At 38.0% G+C, this 22,162-nt stretch overlaps 1 protein-coding gene across 2 annotated transcripts in view; it reads left to right on the forward strand.

Moving 5' to 3' along the window:
* The window catches only part of TNKS (tankyrase), a 215,720-nt gene that overhangs the window by 111,135 nt on the left and 82,423 nt on the right, over window positions 1-22,162 (forward strand). For both annotated transcript variants that reach the window (XM_043560611.1, XM_043560620.1), the window contains exon 5: window positions 551-626. In XM_043560611.1, the coding sequence (XP_043416546.1) occupies window positions 551-626 (76 nt within the window). The remainder of the gene's footprint in view (window positions 1-550; window positions 627-22,162) is intronic.

Genomic DNA, 22,162 nt, shown 5'->3' on the forward strand with positions numbered 1-22,162 from the left:
AAGGTTAATTTTATTTGGAACATTTCTCAGGGTACCTGCAGACCTTAGTTGCCCAGCTTTTCGGATGATCTTCGTGGAGTATTTAAAAACCTATCTCTTCATTTTTCTCAGAAAATTTTTCTAGCAAAGCTTGTCTGGGGAGTATAAAGTAAATGTTAAAATTCTCATCCATTTTCTTTTGTTCTTGGTCATTTATAATTTAATTAGTTAGCTTTGTTCATCATTTTGTATGTATTTTTAAGCCCAGTGTTTTAGAGCACTTATCAAAATAAAGTTTGTTTGTAACTAAGAAGGTGACTTGATGCAGATAAATAAAACCATTAAAAATGTAGAAAGATGTACTATCCAAGATGTACCGCTGTATGATGATTCACAGGAATTAATTAGGAATGTGTTGATTGAATTCAGTCTACCAAAAGAGAGTCATTGAGAACCATATACAGGAAATCAAAGCAAGCCTATATTATTTTCCACTCTTCTGAGAAATATCCATAAATATTCATAAGAAGCTCTATAATATCATAGGAGTTGACTTACTACCTTTTTACAGGAGTGGTAATGAAGAAAAACTAATGGCTTTACTGACTCCTCTAAATGTGAATTGCCATGCAAGTGATGGGCGAAAGGTAAGTTCTTTAATATCCCCCTTCAACAATTTCTTCTTGCTTTATACTGAAAATTTTTGAAGTCGGCATATATGTGTATACACACATATATGTACATATGTACATACAGCTATTTTTACTGGCATCTTTTCACCATAAAATGAAATGCTGCTGTATCTGTTATTGGCAGTTGTGACATATTCATAGAACTGGTGAAGCATGGGTTTTAAAGCCTTTCCTCTTAAATGTCAGACACTGAAAGTTGTTTGTTAAATAGAACTGAAGCTTTGTTGGTGATTAAAATTATAGCAACATATATTATTTTTTATGTATGATCTTGGAAATTGGAAATATTTGTTTATGTCCTATTTTTACCTGTCTTTGTTTGGATATTTGCATTTTTGATCTCCTATTTGGCAGCGGAAGATTTGCTTGCTAGATACCAACACTTTTTCCATTTAAAGCTGAGAAAATGCTAACAGTTTTTAGATATGTAACAGCACTGCTTTTTTGCTTGTTTTTTTTTTTATTATTGGCTAAGTTTTTATCATGGTCTGTTGAAAGAAAATAGACTAAAGAGGAGAGAAATATTCTGCATTAATTTACAGTTGCTACAAATGTAAGGTATGTATAAATGTACAGCTGAGTCTTCGTTACATGCTCTGCATTCTTGCCGAGTATGGGCCGAAATGTATCCCTTCACAGCCTTTGGTAATTGACTGCAAAGTTTTGCAGGGATTTGCCTAATAGATGTTGAAAAATAAAACACTCTGTATTGTAAAGCCTTGGTTAAAATGACAGCTCATATTTTAATGATTAAGGATAACTTTTGTATTTTAAAAATGTAAAATATTTTTGAAGTTACACTGTGAATATTGAGGAACATCATTTGTGTCTAATATTTAAAGAATTAGTTTCTTTGAAATTATTTTATAGTGAAAATGTGCTATGGGAAATATCAGGATGGACGGTACACCCCTTAGATATATATAGTGTCTTTATAGTGCCTCTACACATTTTTCCATTCCAATGAAACCCATATAATAGTGGCAAGGAACCGAATCCTCTCCACAGAATATATGTTATTTGTTATTATAGGTGGTTTGTATATTATTTCATGTGGCCTATTGAGCATTCAGTTTCTCTGGATAATCTGGGGACAGACTTCTACTTTAATGGAAGGTTAAATTATTATATATATATCAAGCTATAAACTAGCAGAGATTTACTCAGTATTTGTAATGACTTTTGGGAGACGGTTTTAAATGATAACTGCTCATTTTTTCCCTTCAATTTTGAAGTTGCTTTGGGGATTTTAACATTCTTGAGTTACTTGGAGCTCCAGATTTTGTTTGGATCCTCTCAGTAAATAAAGTGACTTTTATCAGTGTGCAGAAGAGGGCCTTCTGAACTATGGTGAGTGTAGCTCTGTCTTTAGGTAGAGCTCGTCTAGAGCCCAGCCTGCTTCAGTTTCCATAGTCGTTTTAATATTACAGACTTTATGTGAGATGGCTCTAGCAGGAGCCGATTTCTATTCCAGCCTCATTCTCCCATCGTCAGCCTTATACCTTACCAGCCCCATTTGTAGCTCAATAAGTCATAATAATTAAGGAGCACGAACACTGATAATTAACAAATTACCTCTTCTCCCTGCCTCACTCCCTGCCTAACTATATAAACTCCTTTATTTTTCCCTTCTCCCCAAAGGAGAATACACTTCCCTCATTTCTTCAGCTGGAACCAGTGTATTCCTTACCCAAATTCCTGGGGCTCCCTTTCTGTATTATTCTATGGATGGCATTTACCACAGAGTTTTTTCCTCTATTTATCCATTAGCTGTTTGTATTTTGCCCTGGACCAAGCCTGGTACCTTGCAGGTAGCCAGAATCTTAGGATATGACTATGCTCCCTAATAAACATAATTTTATCCTCTGACTGAAAAATCATCTGTGCCCTTTTCCATTTAGAAAATGAACTCAGAAGTGTGTGAATAGAAGATTTTATATTTTCCATTATTATATGTTATTACTAGTATTATTTTACTAATTTATTTTTGATTTATTATATCATGAAGGAAAGCTGTATTTTAATGTATAGAACATTGTTAAGAACGTGTTTCATACATTGTGATTTTGCTGTAGGATTCATACCATATAAATAATGTAATAATTCTCCAAAATGGGCTCCTATACTTTTTTAGATTATTAGTTTGCTCAAACTAGATAGAAAAAGAGAATTAGATGTAAGCATTTATTAGGTTTTCGTGCTATGCATATAACATAAAAAATCAGTCACAATTGTTCATCAGTATGCAAAATGTAAATAAAATTTCATAATTAAAATTTAATTATATTCATATTTACATATCACCCTTATTTATGGCACAGAATAGTTCTTATTAAATGTGCCAGCTACGGTAAAGCCTAAAGTGGCAAATATTCTGGGTGCTGATGGAGATTAGGATAAGGTCCTTTAGTTATGACAGTATCTTTTGTTTTCTTGTTATTGGTGTCAAGAAAATGTGTAAGGAAATCTAGCTGTGAAATTACAAGTCTGTCTTAGGTATTTAGTATTTTTTCAGGCCATTTGCCTGTGTTTATCTACAATTAGGAAATTAGATTGTATATTAACAATAAAAGGATAAAGGTACTTTACATATATAGTAAGTTAGGTATATAAAGTTTTATTTCTTGAATTTGCATGTTAGAGCACAATACTGAATCAAACTTATTTTTAGCGGGTTTCTAAATGACTGTATTAATGCTTAACTGAATCCTTGCCTGTCTCTGTTTTTACTATGATTCCTGGTTTGTAAATTTAAAAAGCCCATGGAAATGTCAATTTCATAATGTTTTTAGAAAAGAAATGTTCCTTATACGTTAACTGGTAGGTGGAGAATTTGCCTTGGATATATGCGGGGGTTTTAGACTACAGCATTCCTCTTTAATGCAGTACATGGGGTTATACAATGACAATGTAACTTTTCAAAAGCCTCTTAATTCTATACTGTCACTTGGTGATTATCTAATTAGGTTAATATACGAGTCATTTGTGTTTTTATTTCCCATAGACATTTGTTTTTCTAACCTGTAGAATTCTGAAAATAGTGAAGTACCAATAAGGTTTTAAGTAATTTATGTTGTTATTTATGCTTTTATTTTTCATGTAAATCAAAGTGGAGCTGAGCTACTCTAGAAATTTCCAGTTGTTTTTTTCCCCAAAAATCAAAGACAAATTTTTTTTTGTAATTTTTTGTTCTAAAATGCCACTTTTATACACTTACATACATGTTCAAATGATGGCCACTTTAGAAACATAGGGGCATAGATATAACTTACTCTTCAATCTCCTACCCATTATGACTAGACAGAACATTCTACAATTCCTTATTTTGAACTACAGTGAAATGCAACTAGATACTGTTCCCTTTCTAGAATTCTTTTTTCCTATGTTTTCAAGCTTAGATTTGTTGTTCTTTAATCTCCCTTTACAGTATTTTCTGTCGAGGTGTTTTATTAGCAATTAGCCAAATAATTGTTTACCTGTAACTTTAAGGTGGCCGTGGTCTCTTGTTTTTCAGTATTAATTCTCATAAGGATACTTTTAGACAGTGAATAAAAAATATTTGAATACATCTCAAATTATTCCCATACTCAGCCCTCTTCAGAGTTCTCTTTGGTCCTTCTTGTATCATTTCCCTTTCTTGTCTGCCTATCCCCTTCCAAAATAAATGTCCTACATTCATCTCCTCCTTATAACAAGGGAGTAGAGTTGAGCATTACTGTATGTATTCCTAAATAGGAATATATATCTTTGCATGCATGTATGGTGCCTAATGCTGCTATGATTGTATGTCACCAAATAATGAAAGTAACTAATATTTGACTGGTAATTTATTTTTATAAAGTATTCAATATAATTTCTGGTATTTCAGGTTTCTTTGTGCTCCTTTCACCCATTAGGCCAGCACTTAGTACTTACAGCCTATAGGTCACTGTGCCAAGTGTCATGGGAGAGAAATATGTGTTTAACGGTATTGGTTCACAAGGAACTCGACAGCTGATAGAATGATTAAGACATCATCCAATATGAAACATTAAAAAAAAAAAAAAGGTCACGCTCCCTTGTGGCCTCCTTTGTGGGGCGCCGAGGTGACTCAGTCTCTTAAGCATCTGACTTCATCTCAGGTCATGATCTCACAGTTTGTGAGTTCAAGCCCCACATCGGGCTCTGCACTGGCAGTGTGGAGCCTGCTTTCGATTCTCCTTCTCTCCTCTCTCTCTGCCCCTCCCCTGCTCGTGCCTTTTCTCCCTCTCTCTCAAGATAAATAAACTTAAAAAAAAAAAAAAAGCAGACATCATCCAGTATGTTGAAGTTAATCCTCTTAAAAAAATGTATGATTCCTTTTGCTGTGGTACAATTATAAAGTGTAGATTTAAGGTGGGTGGGTTTTGTTGGGGGGGGACTTGTATTTTAAAGCATTGGTTTTTAGACATGGATCCTCTTCTAAGAAACCACAGATATAGATGAACAGGCAGTTGGAGGAGCATGATTTAAACTCAGAAAGATTAACTAAAGGATATCTTTAAATGTCACATTTCTACTGTGTAAATGTTTGCCTCCATAAAACAGTTAATAAGAAGAAAGATTCTGGAAACAGAGAAAAGTAAAGTGTTTAAAAACTATTTTTTGGGGCGCCTGGGTGGCGCAGTCGGTTAAGCGTCCGACTTCAGCCAGGTCACGATCTCGCGGTCCGGGAGTTCGAGCCCCGCGTCAGGCTCTGGGCTGATGGCTCAGGGCCTGGAGCCTGTTTCCGATTCTGTGTCTCCCTCTCTCTCTGCCCCTCCCCCGTTCATGCTCTGTCTCTCTCTGTCCCAAAAATAAATAAACGTTGAAAAAAAAAATTAAAAAAAAAAAAACTATTTTTTAATAGTGATCAGTCAGAAATAAAGTAGAATTTAATGCCATCCCTTGAAGATACCATAAAAAAATTATTTAGTTGAAAGAGCAAAACTACCCTCTCTCTCTCTGGCCCTTCCCCGCTCCAGCTCTGTCTCTCTCTCTCTGAAAAATAAATAAACATTAAAAAAAAAAGGGGGGAGGGCGCCTGGGTGGCTCAGTCGGTTAAGCGTCTGACTTTGGCTCAGGTCATGATCTCGCGGTCCGTGAGTTCGAGCCCCACGTTGGGCTGTGTGCTGACAGCTCGGAGCCTGGAGCCTGCTTCAGATTCTGTGTCTCCCTCTCTTTCTGGCCCTTCCCCCCACCCCCCCTCTCTCTCTCTCTCTCAAAAGTAAATAAACATAAAAAAAATTTTTTTAAAAAGAAAGAGCAAATAGGCTGTAAGGTCGGACAGATTGGGTTCTCTTCTCTGCTGTTGCACTTTCTAAGTGTGACTATGGCTCTGTAGTTTTCAATGTACTCATGTGTAAATGGAGATAATCCTACTCATTCCACAAGGTAGTTGAGAGGATGAAGTTATGCCATCCAAGTAACTTAGTAGAACGTCAGTAAATTAGATCCCTACTCCTTTGAAACATTTTTTGAAGACTTTGGACATATTTAGAATGGACATATGTATAGTTTTGAGTATCCCAACATTCTCCACTCCACCACAGAAATTGTCTTTATTATCCAAGCTCAGTCCCAGATATCATTTGGATATTGTACGTTACCAGGTAATCTACAAAGCATATGATTGAATTAATTCTTTAGGAGCTCCGTCTTCACCACCCTCCGAAAACCTCACACTTAATAAATAAATTTGTTTATATTAACAGTTCGTAAATTCAGAAATATGTTTTTGAGCTCTATATAATCATTTTAAGACTATATTTGTAAAAAATTAATATCTGGCTGAAAATAATGCCACAGTATTCATTTGAATTGCATAGAGCACATCCAGTGAAGCACAGAGAACTTTCTTTTGTATTTATATGGGAGTGCTTAGGGTTGTATACCTTTGTCGTATTGTAGTATAGAATTTCTCCGTATTCTTGTTTAACAGCTGCCTCCCTCACTGTAAGTCTCCACCAAATATCAGGTTTGACCAGGATTTAAACAGCCTTTATATGGTAGATTATTACTCTGAAGACCCCTCAGTGAAACCGTGCCTCTCATTATTTATGCTTTGGCCGAGTTCCTTCTTACGCTGACTTTGAGCTAAACCCGGGACTGCTTCGATGCATAAAATGAAGCAGAAGGATTGCTCTGCCTCTTCCGGGACTAGCCCCTGAGGTATCCTGGCCGCTTGCCAGTTCCCTGCTTCTGGAATGCTCCTCCCTCTTTGAACCCGGCTGCCATGCCATGAGGCAGCCCAGGTAGCCGTGCGGAGGCCTCCAGCCAGAGACCCACTTGAGCTGAGGGAAGCCTCTAAACAAACAGCTCATTGTCCAGGCGTCCCAGGCCTTGTAACCTCAGTTGAGCTCCCTGTTTAGTAGCCTCCAGGTGACATCAGCCACCTCAGCACCCCAGCCCATGCCACACAGAGTAGAAGAGCCACCTGCGTAAGCCACCAGCTGTGGGAGTTTTGTTACCTAGTAAAAGATAACTGATATACCCCTACTGTAAGAAAATAATAACTCAATGCTTATTATCTGCTGGGCAAGAAGGTTGCATCTTTTCTCATGTAGATTACTGAAAACGGCTGTTTCATAGCTGTGTGGAAGAGTCCGTGAAGATTTAAAGATAAATCTCCAAATATATTTATTTCTTTAGCTATAAAGATGATTTTGAATTATATCTTGCAGTTTATGATTCTTTTCCCCCTCAGAGTGCAAGAAAGTAATTTCATGTACATCTTTTGCGGTCATAGTCTCAGGGGAAAAAACAGGAGTTGGAAGCTAGAAGACCCAAGTTTTAAGGTAAAATTATTACTAGCTTTTAAGTTAAAATTCCTATGAGGCAAATTTTGTCATGCCTCTGAGTTCTCCATTTTTTAGCCTATAAAATGAAGGATTTGGGACACATGAGTACTAAAATACCTTTCAACTCTAGAGGTGTCTGGGTAGGTCAGTTGGTTAAGCATCTGACTTCAAATCAGGTCATGGTCTCATGGTTCGTGGGTTCAAGCCCCGCATCAGGCTCTGTGCTGACAGCTCAGAGCCTGGAGCCTGCTTCCGATTCTATGTCTCCCTTTCTCTCTGACCCTCCCCCATTCATGCTCTGTCTCTCTCTGTCTCAAAAATGAATAAACATTAAAAAAAGAACACCTTTCAACTCTAACATTTTAAGATTGCAATGTATTTTGTTATTTATTTCTCATTAGAGTTAGTAGTAATTACCAGCAATATAGAATTGGATTATGTAAAGGTGTATGGAGTCACACGAGATAGGACGCTCCTGGAATCTGGAGTAAAGTTTACATAGAGTCTTTTTCCCCTTTAAGAAAGTGTTAGCATTACCTGGGGGCCGATGCCTGGCTCTCGGTGGCCTTTAGTGGCCTTTATCATCCTCCTCTGTTCTTGGCAAAGCCTGGTAGATGAAAGGTCATACCACTTTTTAATATCCAACTTTTATGCGCCAGAGTTCAGATGTTACATGGGATTACAGGAAGGTCAAATGCATCAGGGAACTCTTCAAGCACTTTACATTTAATTATATATCTAATCTAATCACTTCTTTAAAGTACATCTTGCTGAGCAATGCATGTCTTGCTGTAATGCAGAAATCCCTTAGAGCAAGTTTTCTTGCCTACTTATGATGGAGTATATTGTATAAAATCTTTATGCCTGTGTATATTCATTTTGTAACAATAAGGGCTTGAAAATGTCTTTTTTATTTTTCATTAGGGAATCGCTTCTACTAAAACAGTCTCTATTTTGTCAAGCATGACATTTCTACTGGTGAGGGTAATTAGTACCCATGCCAACTGTGCTCTGTTTCTCTCTGTGAGGAGAGAATTTTTAGTCGAAAGGGACCTGTGTTAAAAAGCAGGTGCTAACACAGGAGTTTATTTGAGCTCTGCTTAATCACTCTCCTCCTCACTTTGGTTTCTCCTATACTTGCATCCAAAAAGCATGTTTGCTGCAGTTTTCAACATTAGACTGGTTACTGGTCGAGGGATAGAAAAGGAGTGAGTACTAAATCGTTTTGCTGTGAGTATGATTCATTACTAAAATTTGAATTATAGGAGCCACTTCACAGAAGTGACACTTAAGTGTATTCTTTTCAAATGGCAAGAGTCTAAGTTTAAAGTGCTCTTTTTGCCTCTACAAGTAAACCAAACTTTATAGAGTACACTAGATTACAACTGCAGCATCCACTTGAAAAACATCCATCTGGCAGAGCGGCAAGGGAATAGGTTCTGGAAGAAACCTGAAAGTAGCTTCAGTGGTATTGCCGATGTCCTAGTTCTGCAGCTGAGTGGGATGGTGGGTAGTGTTATTAACATATTTTTCTGTATCCATTGGTACATGAGAAAAACATTTAAAAATAGTCCCATAATGATTATGATTTGATATGATCTCTTTGGCTTAAACTATTCGGTTAACCTCAGTTAACAGAGTATTCAGAGAAGGGCTCAAATCCTTTTAGTAAAGGGTGAACCTTAGTGGGTAAAAAGGCTTGCTTAGGAGCAAAGAGAAGTCTGATTTCAGAAACTTCGGGCCTGATGAGAAGCAGCAAAAAGTGAAGAGTTAATTATGGACTTAAGAACTTTGAGATTGTATGTAGCTTTGAATTAGCATTATTAGGAACTGTGGTCTGGCCATAATACAAAACCAATATAAAGTGTTAATTTTTTAATTCATTTTGTACTGCTTACCTGAAATCTTAGCTCAGGTTGCCATACCGTAGACTGGTGACTTAAACAACAGAAATTTATTTCTCATAGTTCTGGATGGAGGCTGGGAAGTCCCAAGGTCAGGGTGCCAGCATAGTCAGCTTCTCAGCAGGGCTCTCCTCCTGGCTTGGGGAGGGCTGCCTTCTTGCTGAAAGAGGAATTGAGCTCTTGGGCACCAACCCCATTGTGAGGACCCCACTTTGTGACCTTATCCAAATCTAACTACTCCTAAAGGCCCTATCTTCAAATACTGCCACATTAGGGTTAGGGCTTCAACATAGGAATTTGCTGGGGTCGGGGTGGACACAAAACACTCAGTCCGTCTGTAACACCTGGTTATTTTTGTGTCACTACTTTTTTTTTTTTTAAAGAAATACAATAATTGCTCAGGAATCTTACTTCCCTCCTCCCCCGCCCCATGCATAGTCACCCATTTATTTGCTTGTTCAATTAAATTGGAATTACAAAAGAAAATTTCTAAGAAGTATCAAGAATCCCCATAATATTCTTTTTTTCAAAAGACTGTTTTCAGTGACTAATAAGAAAACATCTTTCTCTACTAAGAATAGCATCAGTAGTAAAACTTCGGAAACACTATGAATACCATGCATAGTTGTTTGAAATGCCTGTTTGGGTAGCCAAATTAGCAAATTTGAAAATAGACAAACTCTAAATATAAAATGTTGCATATATTGGTTTTCCTTTTCTGAAGATAGTAACATGATAAAACCCTACTCTGAATACCATAAAAACGCCCATTAAAGTCATCTCCTAGTTTCAGAGAGGGTTCAATACCTCTTAGAATTGGGGAAGGGGCTATGGGCAGGGAACAGAACTAGAGCTCTCTGCTCCTGACTACTCTCGGCTGCCAGATTCACAAATGCCAACTCAGAAGCAACAAGGACTGTGTCACTGAAGGAGCTGTGAGGAATTTCTCCCAGTTTGCACAGTTAAAATGACTAATGATTTAACGTGGAATGATTCCCTCACAAATGATCTTTAGATGCCACTCAGTGTGACTTGTGTCCTGTCTCAAGAATCAGCCAGCTATCTGTTGAACATTAGTTAGAATCTTTGATGTTTAGATTTAAAAACCCAAGACTGTAAATATTAACTGTAAAAAGGGATTCGTGTGAGGTTTGGGTTGTGTGAAAACTTTTCTGCTTAAGGTATAAAACATCAGGTTCGTATCAGACATGAAACCTGGTTTCCATAAAGTCTGCCAGCTGTTTCTCATTAAACAATGCAAAATTAATGTTGCACCTTCTGAGAGTGCTAAGCATTCTGTTTTTTTCTTCCTCCCATACAAACCCTATGAGAGGAAGCTAGAAACTCATTTTCATGCATACATTTCAATTCTGCTAAATCTGAGGCTGGAAAAGAGGAAAACAAATTTCTGGCTGTTGAAGAATCCCCTTGGAGTTTCCATGATGAGAACGTTAAGTTAAAATTGAATTAAGTTGGCATTCAGAGCTTTATTCTCACAAAGATTCCTCTGTGGATTTCCTGTTCTTTCTTGTATGCTCGTTTCCTTTCCCCTCTCCTCTTCCCAATACACACACTAAAGATAGTCCTTTATATTTTCAATATAAAAATAAATTTTTATTATAAAAGACAGTTGAAATACAGAAACTTTGTTTTAGAAGATATTTCATAAATTCTACAAATTCTCAAATGCCTTCGATTCCTTCCTAAAGATGCCTACATATGTTACTTTGGAAGAATATCCTCTCTGAGCCTGGAGAATATCAATCATATTTTACCTCTGTTCATGTAGCTTATCTAGAATTCATAGAATCTTATTTGGAGAAGAACTTAAATGACAGCTAGTCCAACTTCCCAGTACAGTTCTCATCTTCACTATGGGAACTCTGACAGAGTGTCGTCTGGCTCTGCTTGAATACACTCTTAAAAAAGTGAGAGCTCACTGTCACTGGTTTGGATCAGCCAGCATCTGATTTAGTCCTGAATTTCAGGTTTCACACATTAGGGAGGCATATTGACCAGCCCAAGGGTGACTAGGAAGGTAGTCAGGACATTATTCTGGAAAAAGCAGTTGAGGCAACTTCAGGAATTTAGTTCAAGAGACCAAATGATTGTCTGTTAGGGATCTGCAGAAAAATCCTGTCCTAGGAAAGAGGCAGGTAAATTGTCTTCTCTAGTTTCAATTTTGTTCCTCTTTTCTTGTCTTCTGATACTTACTATTTTAGACAACTTCTGTTGTTAAGAAGTCCTACATTTCCAGGGTGCTCATCCAGTGGTATGGTCACACTCTCATTATTGGTAGGATTTCACATACAGTATCCCCTGGATCACTGCTGAAGTAGCCAGAACTACCAATGTGATCCCTGCCTACCCAGTTGCCCTTCTGCAGTCAGCCACACTAGTCCATTTCTGAACATGCTATGCAGAACCTGAGCACCCAGGCAAAGGAAAAGAAGGAAAGCGGAATGAGAGTTCTGAAGTCAAGACTGTCTGCTTTTGATCTCCAACTCTGCTGTTAACTTGCTGTATTAATCCTCCTCTTCCTCAGTTTACCCGTTTGTTATATGGAGATAATAGTTTCTAGCTCTGATCATTGTTGTGGAAAGTAAATACAAATTAGTAAATACACATTTTGAAGAGTGCTTGGTACATAAAAGTACCCAGTAGATTTTAGCTATTATTTTCAATAAACTACTTTGTATTTTCAAAATGTTTTCATGTCTTCTATTTCATTTTAGCCTGAAAATAACTCAATGAGGAAACCATTACTGTTGTCACCCACCTCCTCCCATTACAGAGACTGTGACTTAAAAACACTAATATGTTAAAACACTTCAGTTCTAGGAGTGGTATCATGTCTGTTTTGAAAAGTCATAGTCATGGGGCTTCTGGGTGGCTCTGTCAGTTAGGTGCCCAATTCTTGATTTTGGCCAGTCATGTTCTCGTGGTTCACAAGTTGGAGCCCCACATCAGGCTCTGTGTTGACAACACATAGCCTGTTTGGGATTCTCTCTCTCTGTCCTTCCCCAGCTCACACACTCTCTCTCCTCTCAAAATAAGGAAATAAACTTAAGAAAAAAAAAAAGAAAGAAGAGTTATAGTTCTGACATAGTCCACTATGATAAGACTATATATGTTGTTAGCTTTGTTTAGCTCGAGGTACTGTGCTTGAGAGAACCATTCACCAGGAGTCAGAGGACCAGAGGAAAAGACTAGAAAAGAAAACATTACTGTAGAAGGATCTAGTAATGTGCAGTCTGTAGAAGAGACAAGTTAAAGGAAACAAAGTTTTTGAAAAAAGTATGAATAAAATATCTTTTTAAAATTTTATTTCTACCTTGGCTCATCAATTTTTATTCTCCAGATAGTTTCTCTTTTAAGTTCTCTTTATAATAGCCCAAGAATTGAGAAACTTCAAGGATGAGATTGTCTAATCTTCATTATGGTACTATTTTAAATCTCCCTTCAAAAGACAGGCATCAGTGATATGTATTTCCATGGACTCGTGCCCATATGGATTCTCTAGCTTATAGTTTGTTTTGATTTTGATTTATGTATCCCTGTCTCAAAGAACTTCTTAGGTATTCCTACCAAGCAGATTAATCCTGTCTCTCTGCCTGAAAGAAATTTAATAGCTCTAATTATGTGGTTGTTATATTTTCCTGGGAATTTATATTAATGGCTGATAACAGTATTTTATTTGTAGAAGGGAAATACTGATCTATCTTAACCAAATGATACGTTTGAATGAGGTGTTTTTTGTTAAGATAGCCAGAGCAGAGATGGAACAACCTGTCTATTTACAGACAACCGGTGAACAATTATGATACAGCTACACAATGGAAATGCTAAGCAAAGACTAAGATTAGACTTATATGTACTAATATTTTAAGAGAAAAAAAGCAAACTTCAGAAGACTGTAATATGATCCATTTGTGTGACCCAAACAACAGTAAAAAGAACTCAGAGAAACACATGTTCGTGTACATAGAAAAAAAATCTCACATGCTACTTGTGCATGTTAAGCAATGGTTACTTACAGGAAAGGGGTTTGTTGAGCTAGAGGAAGAAATTGAGGACATTTTACTTGATATTATTTTAGAGGGAATCATGATTTTTATCATTTAAAATAATTCTTTTGGGGAGGGAATGGTGAGTAAAGGTAAATGATAAGTGAGACCAGTTAAAACTGAGAAAATACTTATGTAATACCTCATTTTTCTGAGAGAGAGAGAGAGAGCTCTAGAGCTGAAGTGTAAGCGAGGGAGGGGCAGAGTCAGAGGGGAAGAGAGAATCTTAAGGAGGTTCCATGCCCAGCGCAGAGCCAACGGGGGCATGGGGTGTGGTGCTCTATCTCACAACTGTGAGATCATGACTGGAGCTAAAATCAAGTGTCAGGCGCTTAACTGACTGAGCCACCCAGGTGCCCCTGTAATATCTCTTTTTTTTTTTAATTTTTTTTTATCGTTTATTTATTTTTGAGACAGAGAGAGACAGAGCATGAACAGGGGAGTGGCAGAGAGAGAGGGAGACACAGAATCTGAAACAGGCTCCAGGCTCTGAGCTGTCAGCACAGAGCCCGACGCCGGGGTCGAACTCACAGACCTTGAGATCATGACCTGAGCCGAAGTCCGACGCTTAACCGACCAAGCCACCCAGGCGCCCCTCATTTTTAAAACCATATCTGAAAGTCTGTTTGTATAAAAAAGTGGAAATAAGTATTGGAATTAAAAAATTTTTTTATTATTTATTTTTTGAGAGACAAAGACAGAGTGTGAACAGGGGAGGGGCAGAGAGTGAGAGAGACACAGAATCCAAAGCAGGCTCCAGGCTCTGAGCTGTCAGTACAGAGCCTGACATGGGGCTCGAACTCACAAACCGTGAGATCATGACTTGAACCAGAGTCGGACACTTGACCGACTGAGCCACCCAGGCGCCCCAAGTATTGGAATTTTTAAGTGTAATGATTTTCTGTTTGTTTATATATACTTTATTTAAAAAAAAGATGGCAAGGGGTGCCTGGAGGGCTCAGTTGATTGAGCCTCTGACTCTTGATTTCGGCTCAGGTCATGATCCCAGGGTCTTTGGATCAAGCCCCACATCAGACTCTGTACTGAGCATGGAGCCTGCTTAAGATTCTCTTTCTCTGCCACTCTGCCTCTCTCTCTCTCTCTCTCTCTCTCTCTCTCTCAAAAACAAACAAAAAAAACCATGATACCTCTAATTCACAGATTCATAGAGGTAGTAACTGTAAAACTGATGGTACACAGAGCAATCTTATCACAAAAAGTAGAATATCCAGACGAAATGTTGCCTGATATGATACCGTATGACATACCGTCTATGAAACATTCTTGCGAAAGAAGTTTCATGTGAAAGAGGAAAATATAGATAGGCACAAGTTGATGACACAGGAAAGACAACAACTAACAAGGTCTCTTCAACAAGTCCATAAGGTGAAAAGAGAAAAAAAGGAGAGAAGGAGACTTAATGGCACAAGAACAAAAGTACTGATCCTGACATCCAGTGAACCAGTGTTAGGAAGTTTTTTCAGCCAATGATGAAATGTGAATATTGGCATGGGTAATAGATGGATATACCCCTATTCTGTTAGATGTACTAAGTTGGGGGTTTTGAAAGAAAATGCCCATAATTTTTAGAGATACCTGTGGAAGTGTGTGTGGGCGAACTGTTACAATGTCTTGAATTTGCTGCAGAATACTTTAGTGGGAAAAGGAAAAGATAGATGGCAGAGGCCAGGGTAGCAAAGTCTTAATAATTAATGGTTGTTGAATCTGGGTGATGATTACATGAGTGTTCAAGTGCTGAAAAGATCATAATATTTTTATCTTATGAAGCCATTTTTGTAACTGTTCCTAGAGCAAGAGGCTGAAGGAAGAACTTGAATAGTATATGGAGCTTGTATGGACTGAGAAAAGGTTACGCTTGAGTCTTTTGAAGAAATTGTTAAATGGAAAGAGAAGTATCCTTTGTTATCTCTTGAGCCAGCTTTTAATAGGATTCTTCTCCTAGTTTGGCAGAGGAATAAGCCTGGCTTTATTCAGAATGCCTGTGTGCCCTTGCACGTAGGCACACACATACAGACACACACACACACACACACGATTTTCTGACTTGGGACAACTCCAGGAACCTAGAAACTCATTCAGCATTAAGCTGGAGTGGGGTGACCAAGCATCACAGTTTGCCTCAGATGAATGGGCTTCCTGGGATCAAAAAAATCTTGGGCAAAGCAGGATGAGCTAGTCACCCTAGTCTAGGAAAGTCTAGAGGATTTGATAGAGGTCAAACTGGGCCTTCATCTTAATGAAAACTGAAATACATTATATATCATGAGGTTAGACAGCTGTCTGATAACTTACATCATGGCTTCACAGTTGTGGTTTTGTTCTTTCCTAGGGAACGCATCAAACATCACGCAGGCATGTGTTGAAATGTAGGTGTAAATCTCTCACATAGATTTAAAGTCTCATTCACCAAGCTGGATCATTCATGTCCTCTGTTCCCTTTTAGTAATGTAAATCAAAAGTTGACAATAACTTTGATTTTGTTAACGCTCTACTAAATATAAGGGACTATGTTAAGCCTTCAAACGTAAAATTAAGATATATTCTCTGTTCTTACGAGCTCACGGTGGATTAGAGGAGGCAAATAATTACTGTATGTTATTTTGTGACAAGTGTTACAGTAAAAGATTGTGGCAAATGGTTTTAGGACCAGTCTTTGGCAATCTCTTTTTTGTATTTTATTTGCAAAAGTATTCTACAAAGACAAAACAAGAGGAAAAAAGAATTATTTGGAGTATTGGTATTTTGGAATCTCTTTTTAAAATCTCGTTCAAAGGATGTCCCAAAGTTTGTGCTTTATAAAAATAGAATAACAGTCTTAAGAAATTAAGAATTAATGTTTATATTTTATGCTTTTGAGATGAACGGTGTTACAAAGATTGGGATGTTCTGTGTGATAATGGTGAACTTCAAAAGCTTTCTCAGCACTGTCAGATCAAGGAACCCTTTCCCCTGTACCCAGAAGTCATTTGTGAGAGAGCAGTATGGGTTTTGTGTTAAAATACAAATGCTAAAATTCCTTTGGCATTGAACATTTGTAATAATGCATTTAAATCTTGAGACATGGTTATCATGATTTCTTTGCTCAATGGAAAAAAACAAGATTTAGAAATTAAATTTTTATATTCTAGGCACGTAATAATACATTGGTCCCTGAAAGCTCATAGCTGCCTTATGGATCCCTAAGATTCTTTTATTTTAATATTTAACCCTCAAGAATATTTTGTCTTTTCATTGTTGTTTTGATTTGTTAAGAAGTTGCATGAAATTCAATTTAAATGGGAGAATATTTTGTTACTAGTTAATTTCTCCAGAAGGTATTTCACTTATTAGTATAATCTAATTCCCATTCATTTCAGCTAATTAGTAATTAGGGTATTTGAGCCATGTGGAGTGAACCAGGGAAAGCAGAGTAAAAGATGATGTTGGAAAGTTGAAGAGTAGTGATAGGAGAGATTCCCTATGGTCTTCCAGATCATTGTATAGACTTAGCTTTTACATCTGGTGAGATGAAGAGCCACTGAAGATTCTGAACAGGGGACTGGTGTATCTAACTGGTATGTTACAACAGGATCACTCTGCTGCTATGTTGCATGAACTCTAAGGGGATTCTTCTGGAAGCCAGAATGCCAAATAGAAGGCTGTTGCCACTCAGCCAGCTGAGAGAGGATGGTGACTTAGACCAGGCCAGTGACCGAGCAGTGACTAGATTCTGGAGATGTTTTGGAGATAGTGCCAACAGAAATACTCTGATGCGGTGAGCATCGTGTGTGAGAGAAGGCTGGTACTCAGGAAGAACTCAGGGTTTTGGACCTGAGTAAGAAAAAGGATAGAGTTGGTATTAACAGCAATAGGAAATTCTTCAGAGTAGGTTTTGGAGGGAGTACTAGGAGCTCAGTTGTGGGCCTCGGCATGAGATGTCTTCCGCATGTCCTTGTGGTGACATCAAGTAGGAAGTTAGATTATGAGAGTCAGGAGTTCAGCAGAGAGACTGAGCTGGAGATATGACTGAGGAGTTGTCAGTGTACGAATGTTATTTGAAGCCACAAGACTGCATGAGGTCACCGAAGAATGATATTGGTAATGAAGAAAAGAGATCTAAGGACGTAGTCCTAGAGTACTCCAGTGTCAAGAAAATGAGGAGCAACCAGAAAAAAAGACTAAGGAGTAACCAGTGAGGAGGGTGTCTAGGTATCCTAGAAACCAAGGGGAAAAATATTTCAAGAAGGAAGAGAGGTGATCGGCTACGGCAAATAGAGCTGACAGGTAAAGTAAGGTGAGGACTGACAAATGACCACTAAGAGATAACTTCTAAGCGTATAAGATACTTGATAAGGTGATAATAAGTTGTAACTACTGTTTATTGGGCTTTTTCTGTGGGATACTGTATTAGGTGCTTTATACAGTTTTCTGTAACCCATTAAATAGCTTTATATGGTAAGAATTACAGTTCTCATTTTATAGATATTGGAAGCCAAGGCTCCAAGACACTAAGACATTTGTCCAAAACTATATACCTTGTAAAGTTGCAAAGCAAGAATGCAAACCCCAAATTTAAAAGGCTTTACTTTTTTCCTTATATTGTACTGCTGGACTTACAGTAAGGTTGCCACCACAGTTTTTTAACAGGGTTTTCACCTGACATTACTTTATGCATTTATGTGTAGGGTAAGTTAAAGCTATCTTACATGCTTTATTTTGTGATGAAAATTTAAATCATAAAAGGCAAGGGTAGATATATATGTTTGGTTTTTTTCCTGTGGCCTGAATCCAAGAAGAAAACTTTGAATTAGGAGATTTCTTTCAGTAAAGATTCTTTTTTCCATACACATTTTACAATATGAAATATCAATAATAACGTTCTCTATGGCAGAGAAAAGTTTTTATATTTGCAATTGTCCCATATTTTATCACTCCTCAGGCTGACTTTTAAAATACTCCAACAGAAAAATCAGGTTTTTTTTCAACGTTTATTTATTTTTGGGACAGAAAGAGACAGAGCATGAACGGGGGAGGGGCAGAGAGAGAGGGAGACACAGAATCGGAAACAGGCTCCAGGCTCTGAGCCATCAGCCCAGAGCCTGACGCGGGGCTCGGACTCACGGACTGCGAGATCGTGACCTGGCTGAAGTCAGACGCTTAACCGACTGCGCCACCCAGGCGCCCCAGAAAAATCAGTTTTAAGAATCCATCTAAGGTGTGCAAACTAACGGCGATTGCTGGCCTCTGTATGATGATGTCTTAGATATTTGCTTCTTGTGTTTACTAGTTTCCAACCACCGCAAAATCAAGGAACATGTGTGAATATTTTACAAATGGGTTTTCTTTATTTTTTCAAAGCCTAAATTGCACTCTGTTAATTATCCTAGCATTTAGAAAATTACTTTTATCATTACTTGGCCATTTCGCAATTGTAAAAGTATAAAGTGGGCACTGTGTGTTAACCATGCACTAAATTTAGTCTTAGGCCATATGATTTTAATTGCTTTGCGTCAGAAGATAGTATTTGGTGTGTATTGTTTACCATCTAGCTAACCGTTACACCTACTGAACTTCTTTCTAGAAGAAAAACCTCTGGGCTCTTAGTAGTGTAAGCTTGTTTAAACCATCCTTGGTTCTTAATTTGTACTTTTTCTTTTTGCTTTGTACCCTTTCCTCAAATTTATTGCATGCATTTACAGATTTGTATGTGCCTTCTAGCGATACGATTCAGTTTACATAATTAGCATCCGCATTATGGTGACTACTTGGAAAGTCTCATCTAGCTTATTCTGTACTTACTCTCCCTGCAAAGTTATCTACTCCCTTGGCTCAGCTACCCCTACTGAGGCACTGCTACCATTTTGCTAACTGACACTCTCATTATCGCTCTCCCTCTGCGATCTTCAATTCAGGTCTTCTGCTGTTAGTTTGGCCCCTACCCCCAGTTTATTCTCTGTGGAATAGCTAGAGCGATCTTTCCCAAACTGCAGTCTTACATAATTTTCTGCTTCACATTCTTGAGGGGGTTCCTGTTGTTCTTAGAGTCCCCCCCCCCCCATCTCATACACTGAATTTAGCCACTGAAGTTTCTTTAGTTCCTCCGTGTCCTCTGGGTGTTAATATGTGCTCTTCATACTACCTGGAATAAAGTTCCCCATCCTTTTGCCTCAGGGATTTCTGTTTATCCTGCAGTCTCCCCTCAGGAAGCAGTTCTGAGAATCTTTCCTAAGCCCAGTCCCTTCTGCTAGCCTCCAGAGCGGGTTAGGTATGCAGCCTCTAGCCTCTCCTGACATCTTGAACTGTTTGTCACATTTAACGGTATTTGGTGAGCACTGGGTGTTTTATGTAAGTGAGGAATCACTAAATTCTACTCCTGCAACCGATACTATACTATATGTTAACTAACTTGAATTTAAATTAAAAAAAAATAGTATTTGCTTTCTCTAGTTGATTCCTCAGAAGCTAGGCTTTTGTTTCTTCATCTTCTGTCCTTCTGAAGAATTAGTATGTATGTATTTCATTTAGGGACTCATGTTTTGGAGGGAGAAGACTCATCAAGGCAAAGTATCGAGCCTTTCTTGTTTACCGTGCTACCCCTAGCACTTAACATACTGCAAGATACATTGCACATGCTAAAATATTTTAAATGAATGCCAGTGATCACTAAATTTGTGTTCAGCCTTCACCTCTCCTGAATTCTAGTTGGTCCCATGATCACTAGGGTATCAGGCACCTCAGATTCATAAACCCAAACCTCTTCCTCTTCTCTCCTCCCTTTCCCGCCCCGACCTACATCCTTCTTTTCTTTCATCTGTCACTGACATTTCCAAACTGGAACTGCTGTATCCCTTACTACCTGCATCCGTCAGTTATCAGACTCTGTCACTTCTGCTTTCTAATAGTTCTTGACATTACTCGTTCCTCAACTCTTGTTTTTTCCACAACTGCTTTATTTCAAGCCTGTCACTTCCTGCCTTGTCAACTACAGAACCTTCTACTTTACCTGATCACAGCAGTTTAGAAACTAAGTACGTAGCCATTTTGAAAGCATTATAAATAATTTTTAGTCTCACTGATTTGTAAAAATCCAGAAACTAAATATTTTTTTCTTCTGATTAATTCTTCTAAATAAACAGTTAGTGTGTGTGTGTGTGTGTGTGTGTGTGTGTGTGTGTATGTATTCATCTGCTTAGGGACTTTGTTCATTTTCAAGAATCAGAAAAACTATTATTAAATCAACTGTATACAAATAAAATTTTGTAAAAGATTCTTAATATGAAAAAGGGAAATCTTTTTGTGCATCAGTAATGAAGGTGTCACTTTTTTCGTATAATATTAAATGTCAGCTATGTCCTATAAAAGAGCTTACTGACTTATTGACCAGTCATCCAGAGCAGTCACTGTCTCTAGAGGAAGCTTCCCAAGTGCAGTATAAAGTTCAATTAAGTGCTGAAAGTGGGCCAAGATGGAGTAATAGGCACTAGTTTTACTTTCCCTCTTGAAACAATAAACACACACACACACACACACAAATGAAATCTATGAAACAGTGGTTTTCAAAAATTGGACATCATGCAGTACGTATAGTGATCCCTGAGAGATAAACATTAAATAAGCTGAGCTGTGTGACTGCTCTGGCTTACTGCCAAGAAAGCGTTTCCAGTCCTTAAACAGGAAAGGGGAAACCCAGGAGGAGGCCCGTGGTCTCCCTGAGTTGAGAAGGTGGAATTAGGAGTTTAGGGAGACCATGGGGCAAGAGTTAGCAGGTTGGAGACCAGTGAAAGGAGAGCTCCAGAGATCTGCAAAGGGTCCGCTTACAGTGTTCAGCTGAGTACTGATTTGATAGAAGTATGAGGAAACCACAAGAGGCAAGAGAAGAACCATGGAAAAGAGGATTAGAGGGAACAACTCTGGCAGGTCACATAGCATCTGTCACTGTGTCTGTTGCTACCAGCCAGAGTGGCCAAACCTCTTAATTCACCAGATATCATAAGGTACTCAGAAGGGTAATAAATACCTCACTAGGAGAGAAAAGTTAGTCTTAGACTTAAAAAGCTGCTCTGGGCCTGTTTAACAAAGCTTAAAAACAAGCTTGGAAAGCAACCTAAGATATGTATCTTTGGAGTCCCCGAAGGAGAGAATGGCGGAAGAGAGGGCAGAAAAAATACATGAAAAAATTATAGCTGAAGGTTTTCCAAATTTGGTGAAAACTATACAGCACAGATCTAAGAAGGCCAGGAAGCCCCGAGCATCACAAAAGGAGAAGGAGGAGAAGGAAAAGGAGGGGGAGGAGGAGGAGAAGGGTATACCAGTATACTTCACAGTCAAATTGCTTGGAGCCAGTGGTAAAGAGAAAATATGAAAGCATCTGGAGGAGAAGCCACCTGTATAAAAGAATAAACATAAGCATGTTGGCAAATTCCTAGTCCAAAATGATGCAAACCAGAAGGTAGCAAAGCAACATCTTTAAAATCTTAAAGGAGAGGGAAAAACAGTTTTAAAAATAACTTGACATCTCCTGTCAGTATCATCTGCAGTAACATTTGACCCGTGTCCGAAAGCGGAAACTTGAATGGGCAAGGTGTTTGATGATACAGAGGTTTTAATCATCTATTTTGGTACGACATTTTACATTTTGAAAGTGTTTATATATGGGAGAAAGCTTGCTTTTGGCACATTTTGGAGGTAGCTAGGATGGGTGATTTTCTCTCTATTTTATACAT

This window comes from Prionailurus bengalensis, chromosome B1 (genome assembly GCF_016509475.1).
Source record: "Prionailurus bengalensis isolate Pbe53 chromosome B1, Fcat_Pben_1.1_paternal_pri, whole genome shotgun sequence".
In the NCBI taxonomy this organism is placed as follows: Eukaryota; Metazoa; Chordata; class Mammalia; order Carnivora; family Felidae; genus Prionailurus; species Prionailurus bengalensis.